We start from the raw sequence: 27,963 nt of genomic DNA, 5'->3' as shown, positions 1-27,963 counted from the left end.
CATATTATTGTATTATGGTCTTTTATTCGTTAATTAAAAAAAAAACCAATCAACCATTAATTAATAGGAACATACTGCCATGTTGGTCTTTATATTGTACGCTTAGTTGAAATAGATTTTGTCAATATAATATTTTTATCATTTCGAGTTGATAAAATGAATGTTTCATGTTTGTAATACAATAATAATATGATGACGTGCATGTCTGTAGAAGACGAATAATAATAATATTCTAGATTCTCCATTCGAGAAGATAAAAATCACAAAACCTAATCGGAATTTGGCTGTCTTGTCACGCAATAACATTTCACCATTTCAATACTTTGCGCAGAATCGCATTATATTATTATAACAGTCGATTACTATATAATTCTGCATCTCGGACGGTTTCGTTATCTGTCGAGTTAGAAACCGTTTGCGAAGAAAAACGTGCAACGAAATACCATAGTGATAATAATAATATTAATAATAATATAATAATGACAATAAAATATATTCTACCCAACGATGTCTCGCCCGTTTCCTGTATCATCGTACTTCGCTGTATATCCTATATTTTTTTTTTTTATCAACACAGATTTTTTTACTGCATTAACATAATAGTATTGTTATAACACAACACGTATATATTAAATATTATTTATATTTAAAAAAAAATTGTTATTCAATTGTTATCTAAATACTGACAAGCTCGTAGGTATATTGCATAATATCTAATACTATAAATAAGTACAACATACAGCGCTCGAGGTACTATTGCTGTAGCATAAATTGTTTAATTCTGTTAGTCGTTATTTTAGAATTAATATAGTTTTGTCCTATATCTGGCGTATATAGTTGCGTTCTGTGCGCTTTGTTACTTCGCTTTTTATCCAATATAAAATATTACGATTGATTCTAAATACATGTACTGATAGTACAAAATAGAAAGTGAATTATTTATAATATAATACATTATGTAATTTAAGTAAAAACTACCCAATATAATAATATAATATAATATATAATACAGTTTCAATTTGTATTTATAAATTGTTTATCTATGCATTTGTATGTATGTAGTTTTCATCTTATAAACAATAAAATATAATAAATAAGATAATGTACTCTTTTATTATGTATTTAAATTGGTTTGAATGTTGGGTATATTTTATTTAAATTACATAATAATATATACCTATACTATTTTTTTTTTTTTTTTAAATTAGTTTATCTTGCATTGTATGCACACACTCATCTTCGACTGCTTTAATTCTCATTAAATCTACAAATTAATCGTTCATCACCTAAGTGCATCTTTTTTTATGAAAAAATATTAAAATTGATGAAATAAATGATATATGATAATATTATGGTGTGTATATTATATAACCTAGTCACCCCAATATCTCCCCTCCTCCCGCCCATTGTTACCGTCAGTAAATTTATAATTTACTTAAATGCATTTAAAGCATTTTTTAAATACGAATTAGACATCAAAATTTGAGTATTAAATTGATTTGCGTGTGCGTCCAATATTTTTGTGCGTTGAAATGACCGCATCCATTTGACACGACACCATCATGGTACCTATAAATTATTATAGAGTGGCGCACAGAGTGATCGTGTTTTTCCGCGTCGTCCTCGTTGTCAAAACATAATATAATATGAAACCGCCTGATTCCCCATCACTCTGTATTATACGTACATCGCTTTGTGCAACCCTACCTTTGCTGCAGAGTGTATAATAATATATAAAATGAAGGCGCGGTTACCCCCCCCCCCTACCACGCCAATGACCATTACCAACCCGACAACCACCACTCGCCCTCGGGACGGCCACGTCGCACGCCCGTGATATTTGCAATAACGGCGGCGGATAAAACACGCGGTAATCCTAAAACGATCGTGGGCGCAGATCTAATATTATTATTACACATGAATATGCATGAACGACGGCGACCACGGTTTAAAAGGTAATTCCGGCGGTGGCGGTGGAGTTGGGTGGTCGTAAAAGCCGCGAGTGGAACGTTTTAGGTTATAGTTTTTCCGGTGACGGCGAGGGGGTAGCGAGGTTCAGGGCGGTTAGGGGGAGGGTGTGACTTTGTGGAAAACTATATCAGTGGATCGGAAACCCGTCCCTGCAGCGTATATACAATATACAACCTCCGCGTATGAGCACAAGTGGAGCGTGCGGCCAAAAACCCACTACCCCACCCCACCCGTACTCGAGCCAATCGTTCCCCGATCACTTATCGGCGATTCTTCTCCAAAGTGCAGAGTGTGCTCTAGACACGCGACGACGATCCGTTGACATACACATTAACCCTGCTGCCAAACCCGTATCAGCCGCATAAAATGTCATTCGACTCCCAAAAATATACATAGATATAGATATATTTCAGTTTGAATGTGTAAATATACTCATATATAATATATATATATATATATATATATATATATATATTATACGTGTTTGTGTTAAAGGACAGAGTTTGTTTGCACAATAATAATATATACTATTATTACATAATGCAAGTCCTCCGTCGCGAACGGTACGCCTAAGAGACCTAACACAAGCGATTGCGGAGCCCGCTCCTCGACATTTGCTGTCCGCTCACAAACACACACACACTCACACACACACACACACACACACACACATACACATCATGTATGATTATTTGGAATATCAAATATTGTAAATTTGTAACAGTAGGTAACAGTATCTGACCTAACCTCTTCGACCGCGGTGTGAAGGCTGCAGGTGGGCTCCATCCCGATTAACGCTCTGTGCCTCGGTAACTGGTGGCTATTTTTTCATCATTCGTCCTTCATACCTAATGTATCGAGCTCGACTCCCTCAGGTGTGGAGGACTGCTGAAATACCTTAACGCCGCGTATCGCGTGAAGTAAACATTGTTAGTAACTAAACATTGTTTTTAAATCGTATATGTACCGTTATGTGTGTGTATTCGTGTATTTTTTTAACGCTGCCAAGTTGTTTATTTAAAAGAGGAGAAACACAGCGCTGTCCACCCTATCCTCTTCTTGTGTCCTTACCACTGTCACCCGACCCCTACCGCGTTGTAATCGTATTCATTTTTCTCCCCTCCCGCGTCGAAAACATTGTACTTCACACAGTTACACGATTTTTTTTCTTCCAGCCGCTCGTTTATTATAATACACAAAAGATTGACTGAACAAAACTTGTAAAAACATCATAAATCGTAATCTTTTATTTTATTCGTTCTATTTGTTTTGTGGTTTTTTCTTCGTTTTTGAGTACCTATATATATGTATACATATTTTTCTGTTTCGTACACGCTGAAGGCTAATTTTCATTCCATACCACTATACCAGACTGCAGCCGTTATTATTACGATTATTATGTTATGATAACATTTCGTTTCGCAATTTATGTTTATAAAGACTGTTCAGTGTATATTCTTTATATATATATAGTTTGTCATATCTGGATTATTCCTTTCCTGTATATATTTATACATATAATACTATAATATATTAATATTACTCTTTGATGTAGTATTTTTATTTTTTTCTATAACGCGTTGTTTAAATAATTCCTTGTTTCTTCATGTTTTATTCGTATTTAATATAAACGTTCTTTTGTGCATTATCGTTATTATTAATATTATTTTAATTCAAAATACAGTAAAGTACATTTGAGTAGGTGGGTCTGTTCCGAATTTCTTACTGAACCATGAATTTAATATTATTTTTCAGTTTTCATTAAATTAAATACTAAAATATTATGCAATATTAATAAAAGTGCCTATTTTAAAAAAAAAAGTACCTATTTATATACCTATAGTATATATATTTAGTTCGTTATAACTTGCAATTTATTCAAGCTTGTGAATAAAAATAGTAATAACAATAACAAATTAACATTATATATTTTAAACGTTAGTAATTTATTCGTACTAGGTACCTATGTATTTAATCTTCGTTTGAAACACTTGTGGTGGACTTAAACACATTTTTCAACGTTATTTGTTTATGTATAATTCTTTATTTATTTTTTATCCTAAAATAGTGGCTTAAATATTTTAAAAATATTCCTTCTTAAAAATAAAAATAATAGAGCTGCAACGGGTATATATTACATGTTATATTAAATTTGAGTGCAATGATAAATCTTAGCATTCGAAAAACGATGCTTAGCGACTAGCGGTACTCGGTTAAAACCTTTTTCTTATAATTATTATATATCTTAATTTGTTCAACACTTTTCTGTAGTTTTTTTGTACAACTTATTTGACTAACGAAAAAATGCTGTGAAATTTTGAACAATATTCTCCTCGAGAAACCAGTAAAACTGGATATCCAAATGGTAACACTGAGTTTCTATTGTAACTATTTTTGAATCACTGCTTGTCGTATAAAATAATTAAACAAAACAATAACCATGAAAAGAATATTTTTATCTATGCACTTGATATTCCTCACACCGCCCACAATCAAAACTTTTATTATCAACAACTGGACCTATCGTTAAACGATTATAAAATGACTGATTTATCATTATCTCATTCCGTTAAAAAAAAAAATGTCACTATTAAATTATGCTTTATTGTGTCCCGTTTAGTTTTTATTTCCCTTCAACGTAAATGTAGGTGTCAAATAGTTTACAATAAGTGGGTCTATAACAACTTGACAATTGGTTCATTACGTATGCAAACTTATAGGTTACAGCTACAACTGAGGTATTGCTTTAATATTCACCCAACGTTGTCACACAATTTGAATTCCATGAAACTGCTATCGTTGGTGAGCTCACATGGATAATTGACATGTCATTACTACAGTCGTCGTAGCGAATTAATAATAATATTACATTACATTATTCCAATTCGTTTGTGCCGATTACAGCGCGAGGGATACCGTTCGTAGCCACCAATGTACCAAAATTGCCTATACAATGCGCCAGTCAGCTGATATAATATTATTAATTATTATACATCATTACTCATTAGCCATTATACCATTATGCTTTACTACGTGTGACGCAAAGCGGTTTCAAGGGATTTGTTAATTTTTCAATCCTATTAATATAACGATGTATTGATTTTTTCATTAAAAAAAAATGCGGAAGTGATTTCATTTAATAAAAATAATAAGTATAAATCGAAAAATAATGTCAACTAGAAAATGTATGCTTCTAACATAATATTGAAGCTATTATTTACTTTGATCTAGCGTTCTAGCATCGATGTTTACAATATAATATAATATTGTTATTATTATATCGAAATATGCGTTTGAAATGAATACTAGCATGTGCACGACAAGTCGACATGACCAATCACAGCACGACTTCTCGGAACGAAAACGAAATTCACATTACATCTACTATTTTATATATTATTATTTACTCAAACCGATCTTCGTGTAACCAATCCCGTAAATACTACAGCTACGATAATTGATTTTGTATCCATCTCGTTTACGCGGAATGAATTAGTCGTCCCGAACAAGACAAACAAACGCGTGCTGTGCCGTGTGCGAATAATTTATTTGGACCGTTGTACTGAGTACAAATATTTGTTATTTATATCCAATCATAGGTACTGCGTAATAAAAGAATTTTTTTTGTTCCTCTACATAAGCTGAGTACTGGGTTTCGTTATAATGTCGTGACACAAAATCGGCACTTATCCGCACTTACACAATGATATCAAATATAATATATTACTGTACATCAATATCTATAATAATAACAGTATATGATGTAAAGCATATTTTAAAAGGGTGTTCAAAATATTAAAAACTCAAGTCATAAAAAATAATTACGATCAAATAACAGTAATAATTAATAAACAAATATTTTTTTTATAAACATAATATATAATACGTATATTATTTCCAATAACGTTCATACTTTATGAAAACATAGTTTTTTCCTTTAAAATAATCGCCTTGTATGCCTAATAATTATTTATAGTTATTTATTTGATTTACACGATACTCTTTAAGCAAATTGAAAATCGATTCGAATAATAATATCATAATAATCAGTTATCGTAGTTTACCATGCATAGAGTGTACATAAAAAATATGATAGAGTGCGTTTTGTGCGTTTTGACATTTATATCAGAATTATTATTATTTTATTAAAATGTGCGCGGACCTCAATTTACTGATATATTGGTACTAATATTGATTTGATTTCAAAATAATAATCGTAACGGTAGTACAAAAGTAAATAATAATAAATAGATATTATTATTATTATTGAAAACTAGTAAGTATAATATTATTTCTTTCGTAAAAATGCAAAAGTATTTCAGAGCATTGAGAACTTACTGAATATCTTCAATATTACTCTTTGAACTTTCAAAGATTATATCGTGGACTTTCATGTGTATATACACTGCGAAGAAACAAAATGTATAAAGCACTCGAGCTTACACCGTCTGCCGCGACCTTTGTTTAAATCAAAATTAGTCGAAACAATGGAATATATGCATATAATATACAACGTGGTATAAGCTACTCCTGATTCCATTTTGAACTTGGGTATTCAACTCTAGTGTGCGGTAAAATCCTCTTAATTTAGGACAATTTAAGTATTTTAATCCATCCAACCCCGGATCACTAACAACCACTCACTGGTATGTTAATAACCACACACTGTACCATAATTACTGCAAATTCCGAACAATTACTTTGCTGCCATTATGTATAGCGTACGCCGCATCCTGTGGCACTAGGTATGTATATTGTATTGCATAACGTCGTAACCGACTAATATAGTTTTCATACGTTTCGTCAATTTTCTTGACGTTTTCAACGTTACTTGGCTCACATTCTTACATAATATTGCATATTTATAGTTGTTTTTGTTTTACGAAATAATGAACATATGATAACAAAAATCAAATAGGGCATACAGATATTAACAAACTCAAGTTGAAAGTTTTCAATAACTGGCCTAAGACTATCAGCTGTTATTTGGATACCTTATTTTTTCATTAGTCGTTTCCGCATGATACCTACTAATATTGGTAATGAACTTGATTTTCCTGTTCCAATATTTTCATTTTAATGCTAAAAGCGAATTCATAAAATTGCGAAATTCAATAATTATTATAAAATTATATTGCTTATATTATGGTGGTTTTCTATAATTTATAATAAACATAAACACATGATTCATAATATATTAGCAATAATAAAGGACTGATCGCTATAAGACTATAAGATATGAGATCACTTATTAGTGGGGGTGGTAGATGTATTTTGGTGAGCAAGAGGCCAAGTTATCTTAAAACCTTGGTGGTATCCTAAAAAAAATGTATCGTTTAGAAAATTCAAAATATCATAATAATGTATAATATAGGAAAATTGAAAATGGAAATACCAAACGATTGAACATATTTGGGTTGAAAAAAAATGTATTTGTTCCAGCTAGGAGTCTAAAATGAAAATCATGGTTGACCTTCGATATAAAAATGTATATGAAACACCAAAAAAAAAAACCAGAAATCGATATTATAACGAAAAACCTAACACCTAAATGTTTTAAAATATTGAAATACCGGCCATACACTGTTTGATACCCGCAGTATTAAGGTTAATATCGCAGTACTAGTATTGACATATCAATATACCGCAAAACCTACTTATCTCACATATACCAACCATGCATTTATGTAGGTACAATAACTTCAGTATAGCGTGCGCTCCTGTTGTAACTTGTAATTCGACGGACGTTTGTTTTGAATTTACTTTACGGAACACGCGGAAGACGATTTTTACTGTAAATAAAATCAATTCCGTGTATAAAACTTTAGGTTCGGGTAAACAAAATAACAAGAAAAACAGTAAGTAGTTATAATTTCATTAAGAGTCAGTCAGTTGGCGAAGTAGGACAATTGGTGGGGGGAGTCTATTTGCAAATTAATTTTACCTGCCATCCAATCACTGTCTGTCTCTGCTTGCCTCTTCCTCTCATTCTCTGGCTCTCTCTCTCTCTCTCTCCTATACTAGCTCACTATGTATTTATATAGTTTAAAAAGTTCTGTACTAATTTTATGTATATACCTATATTAATATATAAACATAGTACGACGGCCCAAGTTCTAAAGAAACGAAATCGTCGAAAGAAAAAAATCACTATAGAAACGTTTTCGGAAACTCAATTCAGGTACTGCAGCTGCAGCCATCTCATAAGTACTTACAAATGAACGATTAAAAATTTTGCTTAATTTGATCACTGGTTACATTTGTTGTTTGTAGAACCAACCGTTTATTGTTATCAAAAATTAAACAAAATCACAGTCGCTTACGCTGTTAATGTTTAATTGACCTTTTATATTAGAACCTCTGTCCTAAATAATGCCGGAAAATTGAAACACTTTTACGGCTTTTAAATAGTGTACAATTATGGGTCACATGTAAAATAAATTTTGCATTGTCCAAGCGTGCAATCAACTACCTATAGGTATTTAGTTTGTTTTGATGATGATATTTTTATTTGTTTTATATTTATTATATTCAATTTGATAGGTAGTGAAACACTGTAATATATTAAAATATAATATTGATTATTTCATGAGATCTACAATATATGGTGCACCAAAGTGATGATCACATAACTAAGTGAAATTCACTGTATGTACCTAATATATATCATATAATTATATTATTGTACTTATAATTTAATAATCAGTATTTGAGTCGATTTCAGAGGGTAGAGTCAATAACAGGCCTTTGACAAAAATAAATGCAAATCGTCTCAATATGCGACATTAATCACGTGGTATTAAAGTGTTTAGTATATTAATGAAATATTATCATACGACGCTATTATACTTGGTCGTAGATTGGATCAGACGGTTTTTTATTTAACTTTTTTTTTTCATCTGTTATTACGCTTTGTTGTTTGGGTTCGATTTTTTTCACCCCCCGTAACGATTATCATTATTGTCATCGAGGTATATAGTCGTCCAAGTCGTCCAAGTCACCATCACCACCACCAACACACTATATAGTGGCGTGCGCAGCTGTGCTGCAGTTGGTTTTATATTGTTGTTTCGCCACCTCCCCCCCTCCCCCACACTCTCACCGGACTAACGTACTTTATTATAGCGTGGAGCACTGGTACATATTATTATTATATAGACATACGTGGCGGCGGTTTCGGTCCGAGTCGAAATGGCAGTACATATTTCAACGGGTCGGTTAGGGGTTATTATTTCTATAGAAAAAAAAAACCGAAAAACGTGAAAAAAAACAGTGACGAAGGGTTTTTCTGTCCGTCGACACCCCTGCACCCCTAGCTCCATCCAAGGATGCTGTGGACCTATATATCCGCGTGTTTATCGTATATAATATATAATATTACAATATTATCATATAATATGATTATAACATTGATAAGAGAAGCGGAAATAAAAAACGAGTTCTCGTACATCAGCTTGCAGAGAGGTTCAGCTCGATGTGTGTGTGGGTCTAGGGTGTGGGTGAGTGTAGGTGTGTATGGGTGTGTGTGGGTTTGTGTGCGTATGCATGAACTGTAATAATAGTGTATATATATATATATTCATCCTGGCAATACATCAGTTATCGCACGCGCGCCGCCGGAAAGGGTGGCTAAAATATTATTATTGTTATGCACAGCGCGCTCGCGGTTTTCGCCCGTCGACGTTTCCAGCATTGTTGTTCCGGTTCGTATTATTGTTATTATTTTATACATATTTATATGCATGTATAAATCGTTTCCGCCACCACCGCCGCCGCCGCCGCCGCCGACTCTGCAGTCGCTCAATCCGATTTATCGTTTATTTATGGCTCCACGTCTTTTCAGCGATACCGCGGTCGCTTCGAATTAAAACCGCACCGATCACCTGGTTCCCGATAGAAAAGTGTGTGTGATCGATGTACACTCCGCACGATTCGTAATATTGAAATTGAAATAATAATAACATTATATGCCCGTATGCGGTTGTATTTGCGAAAGGTAAAAATACCTCTCGAGCTACCCACGACGGTAATATAATAGTAATAATAATATAATGTAATTAATGATCCACAGAGTCTCAGCTGTGACGGTTGTAGCGAATTTAGGATTTTATCATAATATTTTATTTTTTTTTTTACAATAAGTTCCTGGTTATTATTGAGTGCGTACTACGTATATATTATAACAATTCTTGCCGCGCTCCCCTGTAAAAATAGCTGTGTAATACCCCCGCTAACTTTCATTGTACTACAACGCTCATACGTATTTTAAGCCCGCCAAAGTTTTTGAGTTGAGCTCCCTTGCACCCGCCTCTATACGGTGTATAGGTACAATGGCATGTTGTACTATATGATATTATTATTATACATATGGTATACACCGGGCACACGCTTTATACATATAGACCTAAGTTTTTAGGGGGTAGAGTATATTATTTCGAAACTGGCAAAATTAAACTTTCAAACTATATACACGCGTATAATTATATACTATATACCTTGGTGTGTATGCTGAGCGTCGGTGTGTATAAAATATAATATACAGTGTAAACATTGTAATTTTGCTGTTGGAGATCCGTCACAAACCTCGAGCACACCCAGTGGCGTTGCCGGAGTTTAAAAATTATTATAATAAAATTAACTTCCAGATTTTGTTTATGGTTGGATTTGAGCGTGTTTAATAATTTTAAAATTATATTAAGTTTATTTTAAATTATACGAACTATTAATATAATATTATGAGTCTATCCATATATACTTTTCACATATCTACTGCAATCATAAATTTTATACCCAATAATGTATTATAATATAATTATAGGTGATGTAGTAGTCGAGTATTATAAAATAAATACGGATTTCGGTGCATAAATATTTTTGTTGATCATAAAACTCTAGACACGACCACAAGATTAAGATCTTAAATTAATGTCTTCATTTTTAATCAACACACTTTTTAATCATAACATTATTTCACTTGAACACTATGGCGTGGCCTGCAATCAGACGCAAAGTCTAAGCCACTGCAGCGCACTTACTATAGTTCATATCTATTAATAATCATCAAGTACGAGATAAAAATCATTGAATGCGCTAAAAAGTCGTAAAGCCAAGGAATAAATATGCTCTTAAAATGTAAAACATCTCGAAATATGCAAAATTATGCACTAAAAACGTTGAGTACTTCAATCGCATATTATTACAACAAAGTCATGAAATGAATTTATAGCTTACCTAGAAAAAAAATCTAAAATGCCAAAAAACCATGACAAGTACAATAAAGTTTGAGTCATGATATTGTGTTAGCCAAACAACGTAACATTCGAGAGCATACATTTTTTAATAACGGTCAAATAGTTTACTTACAAATTTCATGACAATTTTTTGATACAGGAGTTGAATCACTTGCATCGCATAACGAAAATATAAGTTTTTATCGAGCCGGACCATGTTTTTGTAGACGATCAATCGGTTGCAATTTAAACTTTTGGGCTTGACGATATTTTTTGTTAACTCTTATACTTGTTTCTAAATCGCTTTAGCCGTCTGAAGATTTTGTAAATACAACCGTCACAGCTGAACTACTTGAAAACGAATAAATATTGCTGTTAGTGCACTGTTAGTTAGTTGTCAGAGTCAACCAGTACACGCATATCAGACTTTCTACACCCTTAATATGGAGAATAGGTTTGATCAACTTCGGAAATTTAGTTTTTGATAAATGTCAATAAATGTCTGATATTTTAGGTATGTACTTATAATTTCAATATACTATAATATAGCCGATAAAGCAATGTCTGCCAATTTCTGTGCGTACTCACTGTGTCGTTTTTATCATCCGTCCGAGCTCACCTACGATCTCAATAACAACCTGCGTCTCAAAGTATACAGAGTACTACGAGGCGACGTATGGTTTTTGTTCTTTTTTAGAACCCACCATTGGTCAGGGCCTTTTTTATTTCACTCTCGTACCACATCGAGTAAGTATTTTGTATCACCTGTAATCCTACTAAACCGAAGTCTAATATTTGGTAGCTACGAGCCAGGTAAAACGCATATTATGTTTTTACATAACATACAATTGTACTACTATGTACCTATTCATTGAATAATTCTTGAATACATGAAACCTTAAGAGCCATCCAAATATCTAGATTCTAGGGGAAGGTATGATACCTAATTATCATTTTTGTATCCAATAACATTCTCCGGAATTTATGAATTAACGCCTATATTCGTACAAACCTCGTTAATCTTTCTTGACCTTTCAACTATTATTTTTCCGTTATTAAAAACGTATTACATATCGTCTATTAAACGACCCTTAAAAAATCTGCGGTTCAGCACGCAGTATCAATATTACCCTCGGTGTATGTCGTCATCGTATCATTATATATTTATAAAATACTCACTTGATAATATTTTTACTCTTCGTATATAATATAGGTAGGGTCAGGCGTAAGCCTATTCGTCGTCGAAACGACTATACTATCCGATGTACGATGTACAGTCACTCACAGTCAGTGTGATGAGCGTGTGTGTGTGTGTGTGTATATGAGAGGAGGGGGGGGTCGTTCAATTAAGAAAATAGTGTGCTCGCAATTCCCTTTATGGTCGCGTAAACGTAAGTGGCGCTCGCGAAGTATGTGATCTGCAGGTATAATACGGCGTGTCTCAGGTGCTTCCAGAGGACGCCGCTGTGACAGAGGAAGACGAGAGTGAGAGAGAGAGAGAGAGAGAGAGAGAGAGAGAGAGAGAGAGTCAAGAGTGAGCAGGTCGGCCTCGGTAGTCGTCCCCGTGGGTCCCGCAGGGCGTGATAAATGTTTCCGGAGCGTAATTCGGTCCAGGACCTCCGCCGACGACGACGAGTATAGGTACATATAGGAGGCCATTTGTTGTTCGCTCCGCCGATTTGATGTTGATTTGAAAAAGCGTTTGCCGTCACGATTGATGGAGTGCGCCCGGACGGTCTCGAAACGGCGGCGGCATTATAGGCGAACGTATATTATATATATCCGCTCGTTTATACATGTGTGTGTATATATATACATAAAGGATAATATATATTATGTGAATTTTATATATAGGTACATACACCGTTATGTAGCTAGCTGGTACCTTTGTGCCAAAGGCGTACTACGTACATATACGTAATATAATATATACAGGGCGATTCATCGAGCATGCTCACCACCATTTTTCATATTCTAGATATTTTTGTACTGCTTAAGTATAATGTCCTGTGGCAATACAAACGTCAAAGTTAGAACCCTCTCCCACAAGCATAATAGTCCTTAAAAATGGTTTTACAAGATTATAAAATAAATATTGGATAATTTAGTGTACAATATCATAACACTATTGTACCGTTTTTAAAAATTTATAAATGTCGATAGATAAATATATTATAATCACTAAAATTTTCTGACGCCATTAAACCGTAGACGTATATATTATTCTTAGTACACAAAATTAAATAACTCAAGACATATTCTTTTAAAATTTGATTTCGATATGTATGCAAATTGAAGCCAATTTATCCGCTAAATAATTTACACAAAACGGGGTATAAACTGTTGTTTGTGTGCTCAAAACTCTTCGATGAGTACAAAAAAATCTAAAATATTGAAAATATGGTCTTACAGTATATCAGTATTATATGTAAAACATACTTTTACACGAATCACCCTGTAAAGTCGAGACATTTAGTAGTGCTTGCGTGTGCCCCGTGTACATGATATATATGGTGTGTACATTATACCTACGTAAACGTTGTACGCAGAACACAGTGTGGTATTATTTTTTTGAATTAAATATCGGTAAATATAAGTGATTTCGAATTTTTTAATGCGTTGAGTAAAATTACATTTTAAATAACTTCTATACAAACTATAATAGTACCTACTTGAAATAAAACTATGTTTTCTATTATATTAATAGTGGTTTACGATTAATGAATCACCCTGTATGTGACAGCAGTGATTGGCGAGCAATTGCATGTGGCATGATTCGGGGGAAATATAAAACGATATATATTGTATATATAGATGTTTCATAGCGTTTTACCACTGTCTTTGTTCCACTTAATCGGTTACAAATCCGCTCGTGCTATCAAAAATCTCCACCAAATCTTCACAGTTCATGGCCAGGAACTGCGATAGGTTTTTTTCCGTCAAATTTCCAAAATCAATAACGTGGATGGTTTTCAATAACCTAACTCCATCCACGACCCTTCCACGTCGATCACTCGGCGCTCCAGGGGTGTATATAATAATATATATATGTAAGAATAATTTATTCATATAATATTATATATAGATAAGTGCGTATCGTCATTTTGTTTGTCGTTGTGCATATCGTCGTTTAATATTATAAAAGAAATTCTAGCTTACATCATATTATAAAAAAATCGACGGTGGAAAATATTTGATGTTTATAAATTTGCTCGATCCACGATATTATATTATATAAGTATCTATCCATTTATAGGTACGCGTCATAAATAGTTTTTTAGTCCAATTGCATGCTGTGAAGGTCTAAAAAAAAAATGAGTTTACACTAGGTATATGCGGTATAATAGCATTAATATTATGATATAGGTCGCAATCGCCAATACAATCGCATCAAAATATATCCTGGAAATTCATTTTGAATGTAGTCCGTCGTGGCTGCAAAATATAGCAAAATAGTAAATATTATTCAAACTTATAATCCGATCCAAAAGCCATTTAGTTATCTTAACGATCTGAATAAAAAAAAAATTAAAACACAATGAAAAATTTATAATTTAATGTTATCTGCAGCGTGTAATGTGTAAATGTATTGTGTTTACAATTATATTGTATTTGAATTGTTACTACTTTGTTATAACTTATTGTCGAGCTTTGTTGAATGATAACAGCTCTTTCAAATTATTTGAATAATAAACGATCTCAATCCTTGAGCATACTAATTATATAATATGTCTAGCAATTAAAATATTTATAAAACAAGGGCCAATTTCAACTTGGGGAACGAAGAACACTGCAGCGTATTTTGTAAATAACTAATATATTTTTATCACAAGTATTTTATTTTTTTTACTCGCATACCTACTTATTCGGTACGTTCTTCGAATGAGTCAAAATAATATAAGTTAAAAAAAAAAATGTTGTATAATTATTAAGAAATAGTAATTTTAAAATAGTGTAATCGGGCCAACATGAGTTTCTAGATTATATAATATAATTTAGGATGTTCCGTTATTTAATTATAATTTTTTAAGAATGTATTGTACTATATATATTTATACAGAGTACAGACACTCTGCATCAACTCATGGTTGGAATTTAGAATACGATTTTTTCCTAGGTGCTTATAATTATGCCACTTAACTGCAGACCATATTATTATTTTACAAAATTAAACATATAAAGGATTTGGTGTGATATTATCCTGGAAATCTGATGTTTAACGCCATCCGTACATTCCTTATTATTATCTTTCAAATATTCCATACAATTTTATTTTAACGTCATAGCAATGCTGTCGTTTTAATCGTTACATAATATACAAGGGTAAGTCATATTACGTCGGTTGGTTTGAACGCTGACACAAATAATATTATATTTTCATTATTGTTACTATTTCGGTCGTGATACTTGAGAATCAAATATTTTAATAAAATAATATAATTAATATATTATACAGATATAAGTAGAGTGAAGTTGCAGGGTATTTGTACATACAAATCATATTAAGTATTTAGTTACAAATTACAATGATATTCTGTCTCAATGACACGAAATAATAAACGTATAATACTGTGATTGTGCATCACTATAACATTATATTATTATGAAAAATAAGAAACAGATTGTCGAATAAAATAACATTTTGTAATCGACTGATAACACGAGTTTTACCTTTGATTTCAGATATTTTCCATCGTCAACTATAAGGAGTAATTTTATATAAAAAAAATTATTATTGGCTTATTGAATTAATGATTTAAAATCTGTCGATCAGTTAACTGTGACCATTCAGTCGCACCTTCCTCTCGTCGGTAACGGTCATCTTACCGCCAATTAATCGCACCAAAGTTGTTACGTTTTATTATTTAATTAAAAGTTATCTAAATATGCCTTTGGAGGTTAGCCTTCTCGTGCAAAAACGCGAGACCTGTAAAATCAAATATATGTATACGCTCTCTTCAACTCACAGCACAGATCCTGAGTTTCAATTAGTTAAAGATGGGGGGAACCGCGTAAGTATTCAACTTCAAATACATCCAACAAACCCAGAAATCCAATCTTACCATAATAAAATATTGATAATCATTCTACTCGACTTAATATGAATTTCGAAAATCATTTCACGTACTATAACGGTATGATTACCAACTCGAACGGTACACAGCAATACTCGTACAATAGCATCTTTGATAATAATAACGTAATTAGCAATCATAAAAAACCTAATGAACGTTATAAAAAACACCTTTCGTATCCATCCCACATGATATTAACCCAACAAAACATAAGTTGCGTTCGACATCTCAAACACTTTAAACACAAATCCGATAGGTATACTAATAATTATTATTAAACTTACCAATTTAGATATTTCAACCAGTGCCTTACCAACTTTTTTAGTATAAATAACATTAACCCGAATAGCCACAAGAACATTTAAATTAAACATTTGACGCAGTCTTTCACGCCAAACATGCATCTCTTAAACTCAATTTTTTGCACACGACATTATCAAACATTTGATACTTACTTGTTTTATGGCCTTTTGATATAGTTGATACACGAAGTTCCTGTTAGCGTTTTAAAATGCACTGTCATCAACAGAACAGATACGGCAAGAACACGCCAACCAAAAATATATTAAGACAATGTTGTATAACTGTTGAGTTTAATAGTTTTTTCCATATCAACTAAAATAAAAATAACGAGATCATAAATTATTTATTTTGAACAATTTATTAGGAATAGAATAATTCATTATTATTATAATATATATATATATAAGTAGTTCAGTCCACCGCACCCGCTTAATTATCCGATTGAAATAATTACGTCGTTTTGTGCTGTTTGACATGATACAACTATTAATTAAACACATATAATATAAGTATATATAACCGTAATACTATATTAATGGAATCCAAAAACGACGTGTCGAGTTAATCAGGATCTATACGTCTGCTTACGATAATATAACTACAAAAACATGATACATGAAAATATGAAATATTATATTATGTACACGTCGTTTTTGTATCTGGCAGACTGTAACACGATACCACTCGATATATTATACATGAAATGTCGCAAACAATTTTTGATTTCAGAAATTTCCATTTTCCCCGTAGGTACCTACCAGCTTTGCGGTAATAGGTACTACTTGGTAGTAGCGGTCCGCGGATTCACAGTATTAATATAATAGCGTTTCATATAATAATTATTATTTCAAAACGTATATAATATGATATTCATCTCAGTATTAACCGGATGTATATTATTATTATATTACACAGATTATTGTTTCAATAAATTCATGTTTGGCTTTGAGCACCGAACGGTGGAGATAGCCATAGCTACAGATAGAAGGTACCTAATACCTATTATATTATGTTAAAATATTAAAATCGTGTGGTTATTATTATTAATGCAAATAAAGCAAACTTTTGATCGAAACGTATTTCCGTACTTCCGTCTTATTGTTAACCTCCCGCTTTGGAACCGAACCACAGTTCCTATTAGAGTTATCGTTATTATTATTACCCACCCGCATATATATAATATTCTCGTCGTATATAATGCATTTAACGTTCGTCGGTCCCGTGTAACTGCCGAATCGGACCCCATTACGGTACCGACAATATTATATTTTAGGGCCAGGGGAGGAATGTCATCGTCGATGTTATAATGTAATATTAGTATTCAGAATATTGACGAAGGAAAAGTAATTTGGATTTTTTTCTTGCATTTATTTATTAAATTTCGACGGAAACCTCCGTAAATATTGGAGTCCCATAACGGAAAACCAAGAATCTCTTTTCTACGTAATACGGTTTTCAATTCAACTACACAACATAATAATAATATAACATGGTTATCACCGACCTATTTTGTGTGCATTTTTAAAAGAGCAATGTTATTGTATAGGTAACGCGCATATAGTTGGTAGATATTATACCAGTATTATAATAATAGTATGGTTAGTAAATACGTATACAATACAGCGGCCACTCGGCAGATGATTCTGAGATTTGGACACCATGAGTTGTAAAAATATATTGATATGGAAAATGTATTTGAATATCCTATGCTTATCACACAATGTGCTCCATAATTAACATACAACAATAATATTATCGTAAAATGTCCCAATTTACTTGTTTGTTAAATTTTGAATTTGTTGGACAGCACCACGCATTATAATCGAAGAACCAGACAACACGACGCTTAGTGAAGTGGGGAAAAACATATAATTCGTTTCGGTTGTCTCAAAATATAGTAATATGATGGAATGAGGAGAGACAAAATGTTATGTCTGTCGTGAAGAAACCTTAACGCCATCCATCAGCTCCTATAGTAGTATAAACGACAAAATGTCACCTATTAGAAATCGAATTAGACCACTGACCCATTTCATAAAAACTAATTTCATATAGTTTTCAAAATTATTTCGACCATTGCCATTGTATTATATATGTAAGCATGTTTTCCGTTTTGCTTTTAGGTTATATAATATGCAGGCATAACCTTTAGAAAATAATTTCAACAGTAACTGGGGTGTTGATTTTAGAAAAAACCCGTATACGTCGAAAATGTATTCAATTCGTATTATTGCGTATATTTTCTGTACAGCATCCAGTGTACGGTTAACGATTCTAAAGAACATTAAGTTTACAAGACAAATTATTTCCGGCCATAAAATATATGAGTAAAATAAAAAAAAATATTATAAATTGTTCCATCAACCACAAATCACGTTTTATATTTTAATAATATTTTACAGTTATCGTTTCTCCGTTTCTTACTCAAGATGACTGAAAATAAAAAAGCTCAACGTAATAATAGTACCATCGTTATAATATTATGTCACTCACTCCACTCGATAGGCGTGATGATATATCCGCATTACACATGAGACATGATTAGAATGTGAAAAATCAAATCACTTATTATGGAAACCTTACCTGTGACGAGAACGGCGACCGGTCTTCAACGATATAGAAATCTTGTTCACGTCTCGAAAATATAATATTATATCGCTTAATAATATACAATAAAATAATAAATGAAACGTTGAGATTTTTAAATCGTCTAGACGCCTAACGAGAGAGTCTTATAAGAGACTTATAAGCATAAGATCGAAGAAATGGCTTCGAACGGCCGAGCTAGTGACGGGGTAACATATTACAATAAAAAGTGATCATTTTAACACAATTACATAAAATACTAACGTTTATTATTTTAAATAATTTTAAGTCGTTATAAAACATTATTTGGAGAAAAAATGATAATTTTTTCTTTTTAAGTTGTTTATTCTTCTGAATGACAGCACACGTTTTTAAATTCATATAGCGAAGCCGAATAATGTTTAGATTTATTTCGATCTATAAAAATTAAATTTCAGACTTATTGTTTACTAGTTATAGTGCCTATTTAAAATGTTCGTTAGTGAAATAGTAGACCAATATTCATCGCTCCACTCTACTTTATAAAAAAATAACTTATACAGTTCATAAGCTGCTCGTCCACAATTCGATTGTTATGTATCAAAGTACTCTAAAAAAAATTATTAATATTTTAAAATGTATAGCCATATGAAATAGTAAAAAATATATTTTTTAAATGTTGTTTTGTGAAGGTATCGAATCATGATAAAAAAATGTTCAAAAATGTTAAAGTTTTTGAAATAATGAATCCCCCAGTATTATTAGATATTTCTTCGTCGACGATCGTCTTGTTTGCTAAAATAGTCGATCAGCGACAAGTTTGATGGAGGGTAGGTGAAGGGGAGTTCTTCTAGGAAGTAACTCACCAATTGTGACGGTGACTGTTTTTCTATTTTATATATGTTTCGTGAATGAGTGTCGTGGACGCGAGAGAGAGACGATGATAAATGCGATTATGAATGCGATATTGCAACTAGCTGCTGCTGTGAGATTTTGGAAGAAAAAATACCGTTTTGGATAAGTGTACCAAATACGCGTCATGAAATAAATTGTTGTGTACGCGAGCAGTATATATTATATAATACTTATATAAAAGATAATATATTATATTATATACTTGAAAAAAATAGATAAACATAAAAATAAAGGCGTTTTAAATTCTCTGGACGCGTGAATGACATAAATAAATAACATATTATTATGATATAGAAATATGATTCAAAATATATTATCATTTTATAATTTTCGTGAATATTACACCGTTCAAACTAAATGAAAGCCATTTACAATTTTAGCTAATATTATTGTTTATTTAAATTGTTAAAATAATTATAAGTGTGAAGCAAGAGAAATACGAGTATAATTCGTACCAACTCAACATAGTATTATGAGCAGACTAGCTCATAGAATATCCTAAAGTAAGCAGTTAAGTTGCTAATATATAAGATATTGAATAAAATCTAACACTCTATATTATAACTTATTGAAAGCACAGGCTTAAAAAAAAAGTCGGATGCATTTTCCCCAAAATATATTAAATGTTAATGGTGATGCGGGATTACATAATATTATTATTATACTGTAGAAGTGAAATAACACTATGCGATATCTTACGAAATCGACATCAGAAAACAATTCTGTCTAAATCGGCATTTTATATTTATTAATTATTGTGCTATCAGCATTTTGTGAACGAACGCTTGTCGAATGATAACCTTGGTTCTAACTTTTTAGAATTATTCATATTTGATTAATTATTATTTATGGTTTTCCTTGAATTCGCAAGTGTAAGCGGATTGTATGTACCTATAGGTAGAGAAAAGTTTTCTTCGTAAAATTCCTCACAATAAAGTGCTACAAGTTTTATTTTTTATTATGTTATTCATTTTGGTGGTCTTTTTATTGAATTTAAGTTTAATAAACTATTCTATAAGTGACTATTTGAGCATTCAAATTTTCAATCTGTTGTATGACTTAAGAGTTAAGATACACTTGCACGTCATTTCGTCATGTAGTGATATCAATTTGATAATGAATAACCTATATTTTTTTTCATTCCATGTATAAATATTAATATAAACATTTAAAAACACCTCTTAATTTTTCATACTCCAATATATATCTATATTACATATATCTTCATATAAGTCACACTCATATCATAGTTTTCAAAGTATTTTCATATATTGTTAATCATTTTAAACATTTATAAAAATCAATTGCAGAAAGGAAACAATTTTAATGCATTAATTTGATAGAATTGTTTACTCTTGTGGCAGAGTGATTAATTCAGCTGTTAAAAATTATTAGTTAGTATCGTGAAAATAACTAACGATTTTTAAAATATTTTTTGTACATAGATTGAACTCAAAATAAAGTAAAAAACGCATATACGTACAAAGATTTTAAGGCTTATAGATGGGTGGACAAACATTTTTCAGTGTCAAAATGCCATTTCACCCACTCGTCGTAACTTGAAATACTTACAAAGCAATACATTAAATTTCTCACAAAAAAACATTAAAGAGATAAAAAAATGTGCATATTTCATTAACGGTTGTCTTGTTATTATTCCTAATTCCTATTACACGATAGGAAATATATATTTTTTCTAAAAATTATTTTTTTTTAAGGTAGTAATAGTATGAGCGTTTACTGTTGATACGATCGTCCCGTTAATTAAATATGTACAGTATACCTAAATAGGTATTTACTATATATACGATATGAGCTTTAATCTAGTCATAACTTCATAATATATCAGGCTAATATATTGTACTACATTATTTTTAGTTATAATTATTATTATTATTATATAGTATTTTATGTTCAAGTCTATTATAGTACAGATTTTTTTTTCAAAACTCTGTTGAGTGATTTTTATTATTTTATAAAATTTACACTTTATATACAAGTTTACAACTAAAAGCTAAAACACATTAATCATAGTAGCACTCGACTTTCACGCGTACATATACACGAGTGTATGTGTACGTGAATTTTTTACCTAGAGCTCACATCATAAATCCATATACACTTCACAACCGATGCTCTTCTATGTGGAAAAAAATAGTTTCCAACACTTAGTGAATAGGCAGGTAGGCAGGTACTGCCTCGGGATTTACAACACATTTAAGAAGGAATAATATAACTCAAACGTTGGATTGCTGTGGAAATAATATGAAAATCCTTCCCCGCAGTGAAAACTACGATTTTTTTGTTATTATTATACTGTCGACGTGGATAATGACCGTTGTTGTGCCGTACGCCCATACCTATCCAACATTTAATGATAAAAGTTATAATACTTATTATAATAATATACGAGCAGTATCTTTAATATGCGCCAACGTGTAAGCAAATTCTACGAAAAACGTTGTTCGTAGAGAAAAATGTCTATAGACTATGGAGTAGGTACCTGCTGTAAGTATTATATTGTTATTATCAGTCTTACAAAGTTATCTCAAAAGTATATTATAAATATTACACCGATGTATGGCATTTTTAACGGTGCACATTGTCACACAAATTTTGATCTTCTATGATCGTACTAGAATTTCTCACATTGAGGTTTTCAAATTGATGTATTTACCTACGTAACAAAGTACCGCCTATTGCGTGCTCGTGCATCTGTTCCCCGGGTTTTCATCGCAACTTCATTAAAGTAGGATAAGATCTGTGCACGATGAATTTGGTGTTATTGAGCATTAAAATCAGCGGTCCATAACAGCTTCATCTAGTTTTAAATAGTTGAGAATGTAATAATCAGTGAACAATTTTATTTTTAATCGTTATAGTCGATAGTATAATGTGTAATAAATGCTATGAATTAAATCCAATGACTAAAATCACGATATGTAGAACGGAATGGGGATGAATGTTGCTAATCGCATAATCTCATTAAAATATTTTATTGGTAGGTAGATACATTGTTTTATCGTTATTTGTATTACTTCAATATACCTATAGATACTCATGGCTTTTGCATACAAACATGTATTGCATTTTTTACGACAACATAGACTTGCATTACACTACAAGGCATGTAGTATAGGTACTAGGTAGATATGTGTAATAAATTAATTTAATCGGAAACTGACAACATTGTTTCTTTGAATGTCAATAATTAATTTTATATTATTTATAACTCGTGAGACAAAATTCATCGAATTGAAACTTGACGTGAAAATCGTGAAAATACTTCAAACACAATAATGTATTATATTCTACTGTCTAGTCAATGTATATCATATATTATTACCGAGAATCAATTCATACTATTATTATTTGTTACATTAACGTTGATCATATTACGTTAGTTGATAATAATAATAATACCTATATAATACGATAAAATCGTATAAACAAACTATAATTTAATAATGTGTTTACTTGTCGGGGTTAATGTTACTTAATACTATATAATATAACATGATTATATTTTTTTTTTAAGAGAGAGAGAGAGAGAGAGAGAGAGAGATAAGGCTTCAACATCTTAGATCATTAGTCTGAAGAAGGTTTTTATTGTGGAGAAGGGTAAGGTAGATTTGGAACACCTGTATATGGGACGAGTCGTCATTAAAATCTGGGGTGGTCACCCATCTGAGAGCTGGAGATGCTGGCCAATGCTTGATCTCAGAACACGTTAGTGACTGTGACCAACCGCCGTTCTACATTAGAAACAAAATGTTTATTAGTAGTATATCATTATTATTTGATCAAACATTATAATTGAAATAAGGAAGTACTCAATATTGTACGCTCACTATGTATTACTATTATGTACAATATATAACGTTATAATGTTTTTAATCATACACGTTCACTACTATTAAATTAATAATACAATTTCGGTGCGAAACCGCAGCAGGGTCGGTATGGGGGGTTAACGCCAACGCCCGGGCTCTTGGTCTTTTTACGTTGACGGGTTTCGATGAATAATAGTTTCCTTATAATAATAATAATAATGATAGATAATATTTTCATGGTTTGATCACGCTGTACAATGGACAACGATAAGTTTATTATTGAAGTGGATTCCAATGTACATTTTAAACAGCGATTATAATTTTCCCTTACATTGGTATCAAATACCTGCAGTGTAATTGTATTTATTTTCGGTCGTTTAATAATAATATTGTATTACTATGAACCTCAACCCGACAGTTATAATCACTGTACATAGTGACTAATTTAGTTCAAATTATTTAAGTTATATTCGAGTAAAACATATGAAAATGTCATGTCTTAGGCAGCGATGAACGTTCGTAGTGCGCTTGGACGTGTGTTTATAATTACATCTCAAAATGTCGTTTATACCGAGTGTTTCGCCAAGCACTGTCATCCCCCCTTTTTCGAAAAATGATGCATTTGTTTAAAATCGAATTATTGGAATTTTGAAATATAATATACCACCTACCTATCTGAAACCCATATTATATTCAAATGCTTAAGACATTTTCTTGGGACTAAAATGAGTGTCAAATCTTCTGTTTTTAAAACGATCATTACACCCTGCCCCCACTAGTCTATTGTAAGTTATTAGTGGAAAATTTTTCTAAAAACCACGATGTATCCAAATCTAAATTCGAAAAACTAGTTTTTGAATAATTCAAAGTTGTGTTCCGACTAAAATAGGTCCATGCCAATTGATTTGAAAGATTAGGAGCAATTGTGATTTGAATATAATAATTATAATAATAACATATTTTTTATATTGGGCCAAGTAGGTATAAATAGGTATAATAAATATTATATCCAATATGACCTATTATATTTACATGTAAAACCATTTTGAAGCATATTATCTTTATTACAAACAATTTTAATACCAAAGTCAGAAAATTCTCGCTCAAATTTTAAACAAAGCACATAACAATGTTCAACAAAATAATCCAATATATAATTTAAAATAAAAAAGAGGAGTTACCATTTGAAAACAGAAGTTTACATCACCACAGTACATTTTTAAAGTAGTACGAAAAATGTCAAGAATTTTAAAATGTGATTTTTAAGTATAATATATTCAAAAAATTAAAAAACCAGCATTCCTATAAATTCACTATTCAAGCAAAATAGGGAAAAGGAGCAGTTGAACATGTTTGTTGAATCACTATGTATATATTTTATAAATATGTAACTATATATTTATCGTTATGTATAGATATAGAGGTCATACACGCAGGACGCTTCATAGTATGTATATAAAGACGAGAAAAATAATGCTTGTCCTTTGACACTACGCGTTTGTATTTTTTTTTCTCTCCGCTGTTGTTATTATCGTCGTCGCCACTCGTTTTAAACTGTTCTATAAGGATTCCGGAAAAAAAATAATTAAAAAAAAATAAAGGGGTCGGAAAACGATTTTAATTGCTCGAAAACGCATACCTATAATATACGCGCGCATCATAATACATACATATATACATATATATATATACACGCACACATAAAAACATACGTACACACATATACATAAACATACATAGTACAGTATATGTTACATATACGTATATAACGGCTATCAAAGTGTCCTTGTACTTACCTACACCTCTGGTGCAGCGTATATAATGTACCTAATAGGGTCGCGTTTTGCGCCGTAGTCTCCGCCAATTATTTCGCGGTCCACTCCACTCTGCAGTAACAACGCAGAATCGTCGCTCGTCATTTAGGTAGAAGGTGTTTTGTAAATAACTTCATTATGATGATATAACGACGTTATGTTATAATTTTGCGGTCTGGGTATGATCAGATACATCGAACGGTACTCTTAATAATATCAGTAATATCAATAATTAACATTATTTCAATAGTAATAATAATACCTTTTTAAATTTTTTTTTGGTTTATTTTTTTTTTACGACTTCAACATCTAGGGTTATTAGCCAACGTTATTATAGATTTTTTGTCAATATGATAAAAATTAACAACACGGTACTATTTACAATGTTAACAACAATAATTATTATTGCGATTGGCAAATTTGATTTGAGAATAAAATGTTTTTGTTTCAAATATGATAGTTCTGCATACAACTTATCATTTTGTGTTTAAACAATATTTTTTCTCAGCATGAATTATATAGAGTTCCAATACAATTATCAAGTATTAATTATAATTTTTTTTTTAAACCAGTCGTAGTTATTGCTAATAATATTATACAGTTAAAATGGAACCTATGCCAAAATTGTTTTCGATACCTGCAGCTCATAACTTTGGAATTGTATGTGCTAAAAACATATTAATACACATATTATGATGATCATATTATAAAAACTAAAAAATGGGTAAATTAGTCTTAATAATATAATTATATAGTCAAAACGACGACATCCACCTCCCATGTTTAACGAACGTCTTTTTAAGTTTAGATGTTTTCAATTTATAATAATAACATTCAGTCCATCTTCGCACTCCATGGCCTTACGGCACGTCATTATAATATTAAACTGAAGTACCTACCAGTATATATATAAATTTATTATACAAAGCAGGCTGAAATAACAAAACGATTTGCACGTCTTAATTGTTTTGCTCGTAAAACTTCACCAACACCTAGTCAAAAACCTAATTTTGTTGAAAACTTTAAATTAGTTTTTAAACTCGATTCGACGTTTTCTTCAGATTAAATATTTTTTGGTTGAAATGAAAAAAAAAATAACAGAATTTCATAACTAATAACTCTTTTGGGGCTCTGCTCTAAAATGTTGGACTTAAATAATATTATATGACCGTTTTAAACAATAACGTCCGCCGCGAAATAATTGCCTATGGTCCGAACAAAATTATCATAATATATTACTGTATTGTTATTATCTGACGACTGTCGAACTGTGCAGCTTTGATTATATAAAGTGGTTAATTATGCACATATGACGATAAATTCAAAATAAATATTAAAAATAATAATGTTATTAATCGTTGTTACGTTGCAGGTGTCATGGATAAGGCATAGGGATATACACATACTGACGGTGGGCGCTTACACATACACCAGTGACCAGCGGTTCCAGGCCATTCACCATAGGTCACACTCGGACCAATGGACGTTGCACATCAAATGGGCTCAGAAGAGAGACGCTGGAATTTATGAGTGCCAGGTGAGCACGCAACCGGTGAGGAGCATATTCGTCACGCTAAACGTCGTCGGTAAGTATCCCCATCATTTTTATTTGCATATTTTTTAAAGTTTGACTTCGTTATATACGTAATATACGAAGTGTATATACTGCACTCTGGGATATTGCAGAGTTCGTATCACATTTATCATTTCAACAGTCATTTTCTCAATGTAGGTTATTTACGCATGTAAATTCAAGTCTTTTATAGCTACGATATGTTTTTAAAGAAAAAAAGTATTTTTACTATTTTGTTTTATCGCTATTCTGTGTGTTTACTTAATCAACGACTTAAATTGAATATCGAACTGCACTCCATTCATTTATTGTTACTAATTTATGGTAACATTTAACTTAAGGCTGAAGAGCCGAGTATAGTGGCCAATACTGTCCTCATAAAAATATGTTGCAGGTATGCTACTCCACGCACATCTAAACTTTAAACACTAAATTATAAAACAATTTCCTACTGTAGTAGCATGGTTCGAGGTGTAAATTTTGTGTGAATTGATGGTTTGGATTTAATTAATATAGTACGAAGTGATGCATGGGTTATTATGACACTTTCTTTTGAACACAGAACTCCAAATTAATCGTGTGTCCTGTATAATTCACTTCAGATATCTGAGCTGAATCTATAGTAGGTATCTCAACTCCTCGAAATTGAATTTAAGGAAGATTATATTTTTGTCGAAGTATAAA

At 31.6% G+C, this 27,963-nt stretch overlaps 1 protein-coding gene across 1 annotated transcript in view; it reads left to right on the top strand.

Annotated features, from left to right (window-relative positions):
- LOC111032662 (zwei Ig domain protein zig-8-like) overlaps positions 1-27,963 on the top strand; it is a gene marked incomplete at its 5' end in the record, with an annotated part of 109,575 nt that overhangs the window by 47,427 nt on the left and 34,185 nt on the right. Inside the window, one exon of the mRNA XM_022313064.1 lies at positions 27,079-27,292. Within this exon, the coding sequence (XP_022168756.1) occupies positions 27,079-27,292 (214 nt within the window). The remainder of the gene's footprint in view (positions 1-27,078; positions 27,293-27,963) is intronic.

Source organism: Myzus persicae, unplaced genomic scaffold (genome assembly GCF_001856785.1).
Source record: "Myzus persicae strain clone G006 unplaced genomic scaffold, MPER_G0061.0, whole genome shotgun sequence".
In the NCBI taxonomy this organism is placed as follows: Eukaryota; Metazoa; Arthropoda; class Insecta; order Hemiptera; family Aphididae; genus Myzus; species Myzus persicae.
Note: the sequence above shows the minus strand (reverse complement) of the source record. Positions and strands in the feature narration are given on the sequence as shown.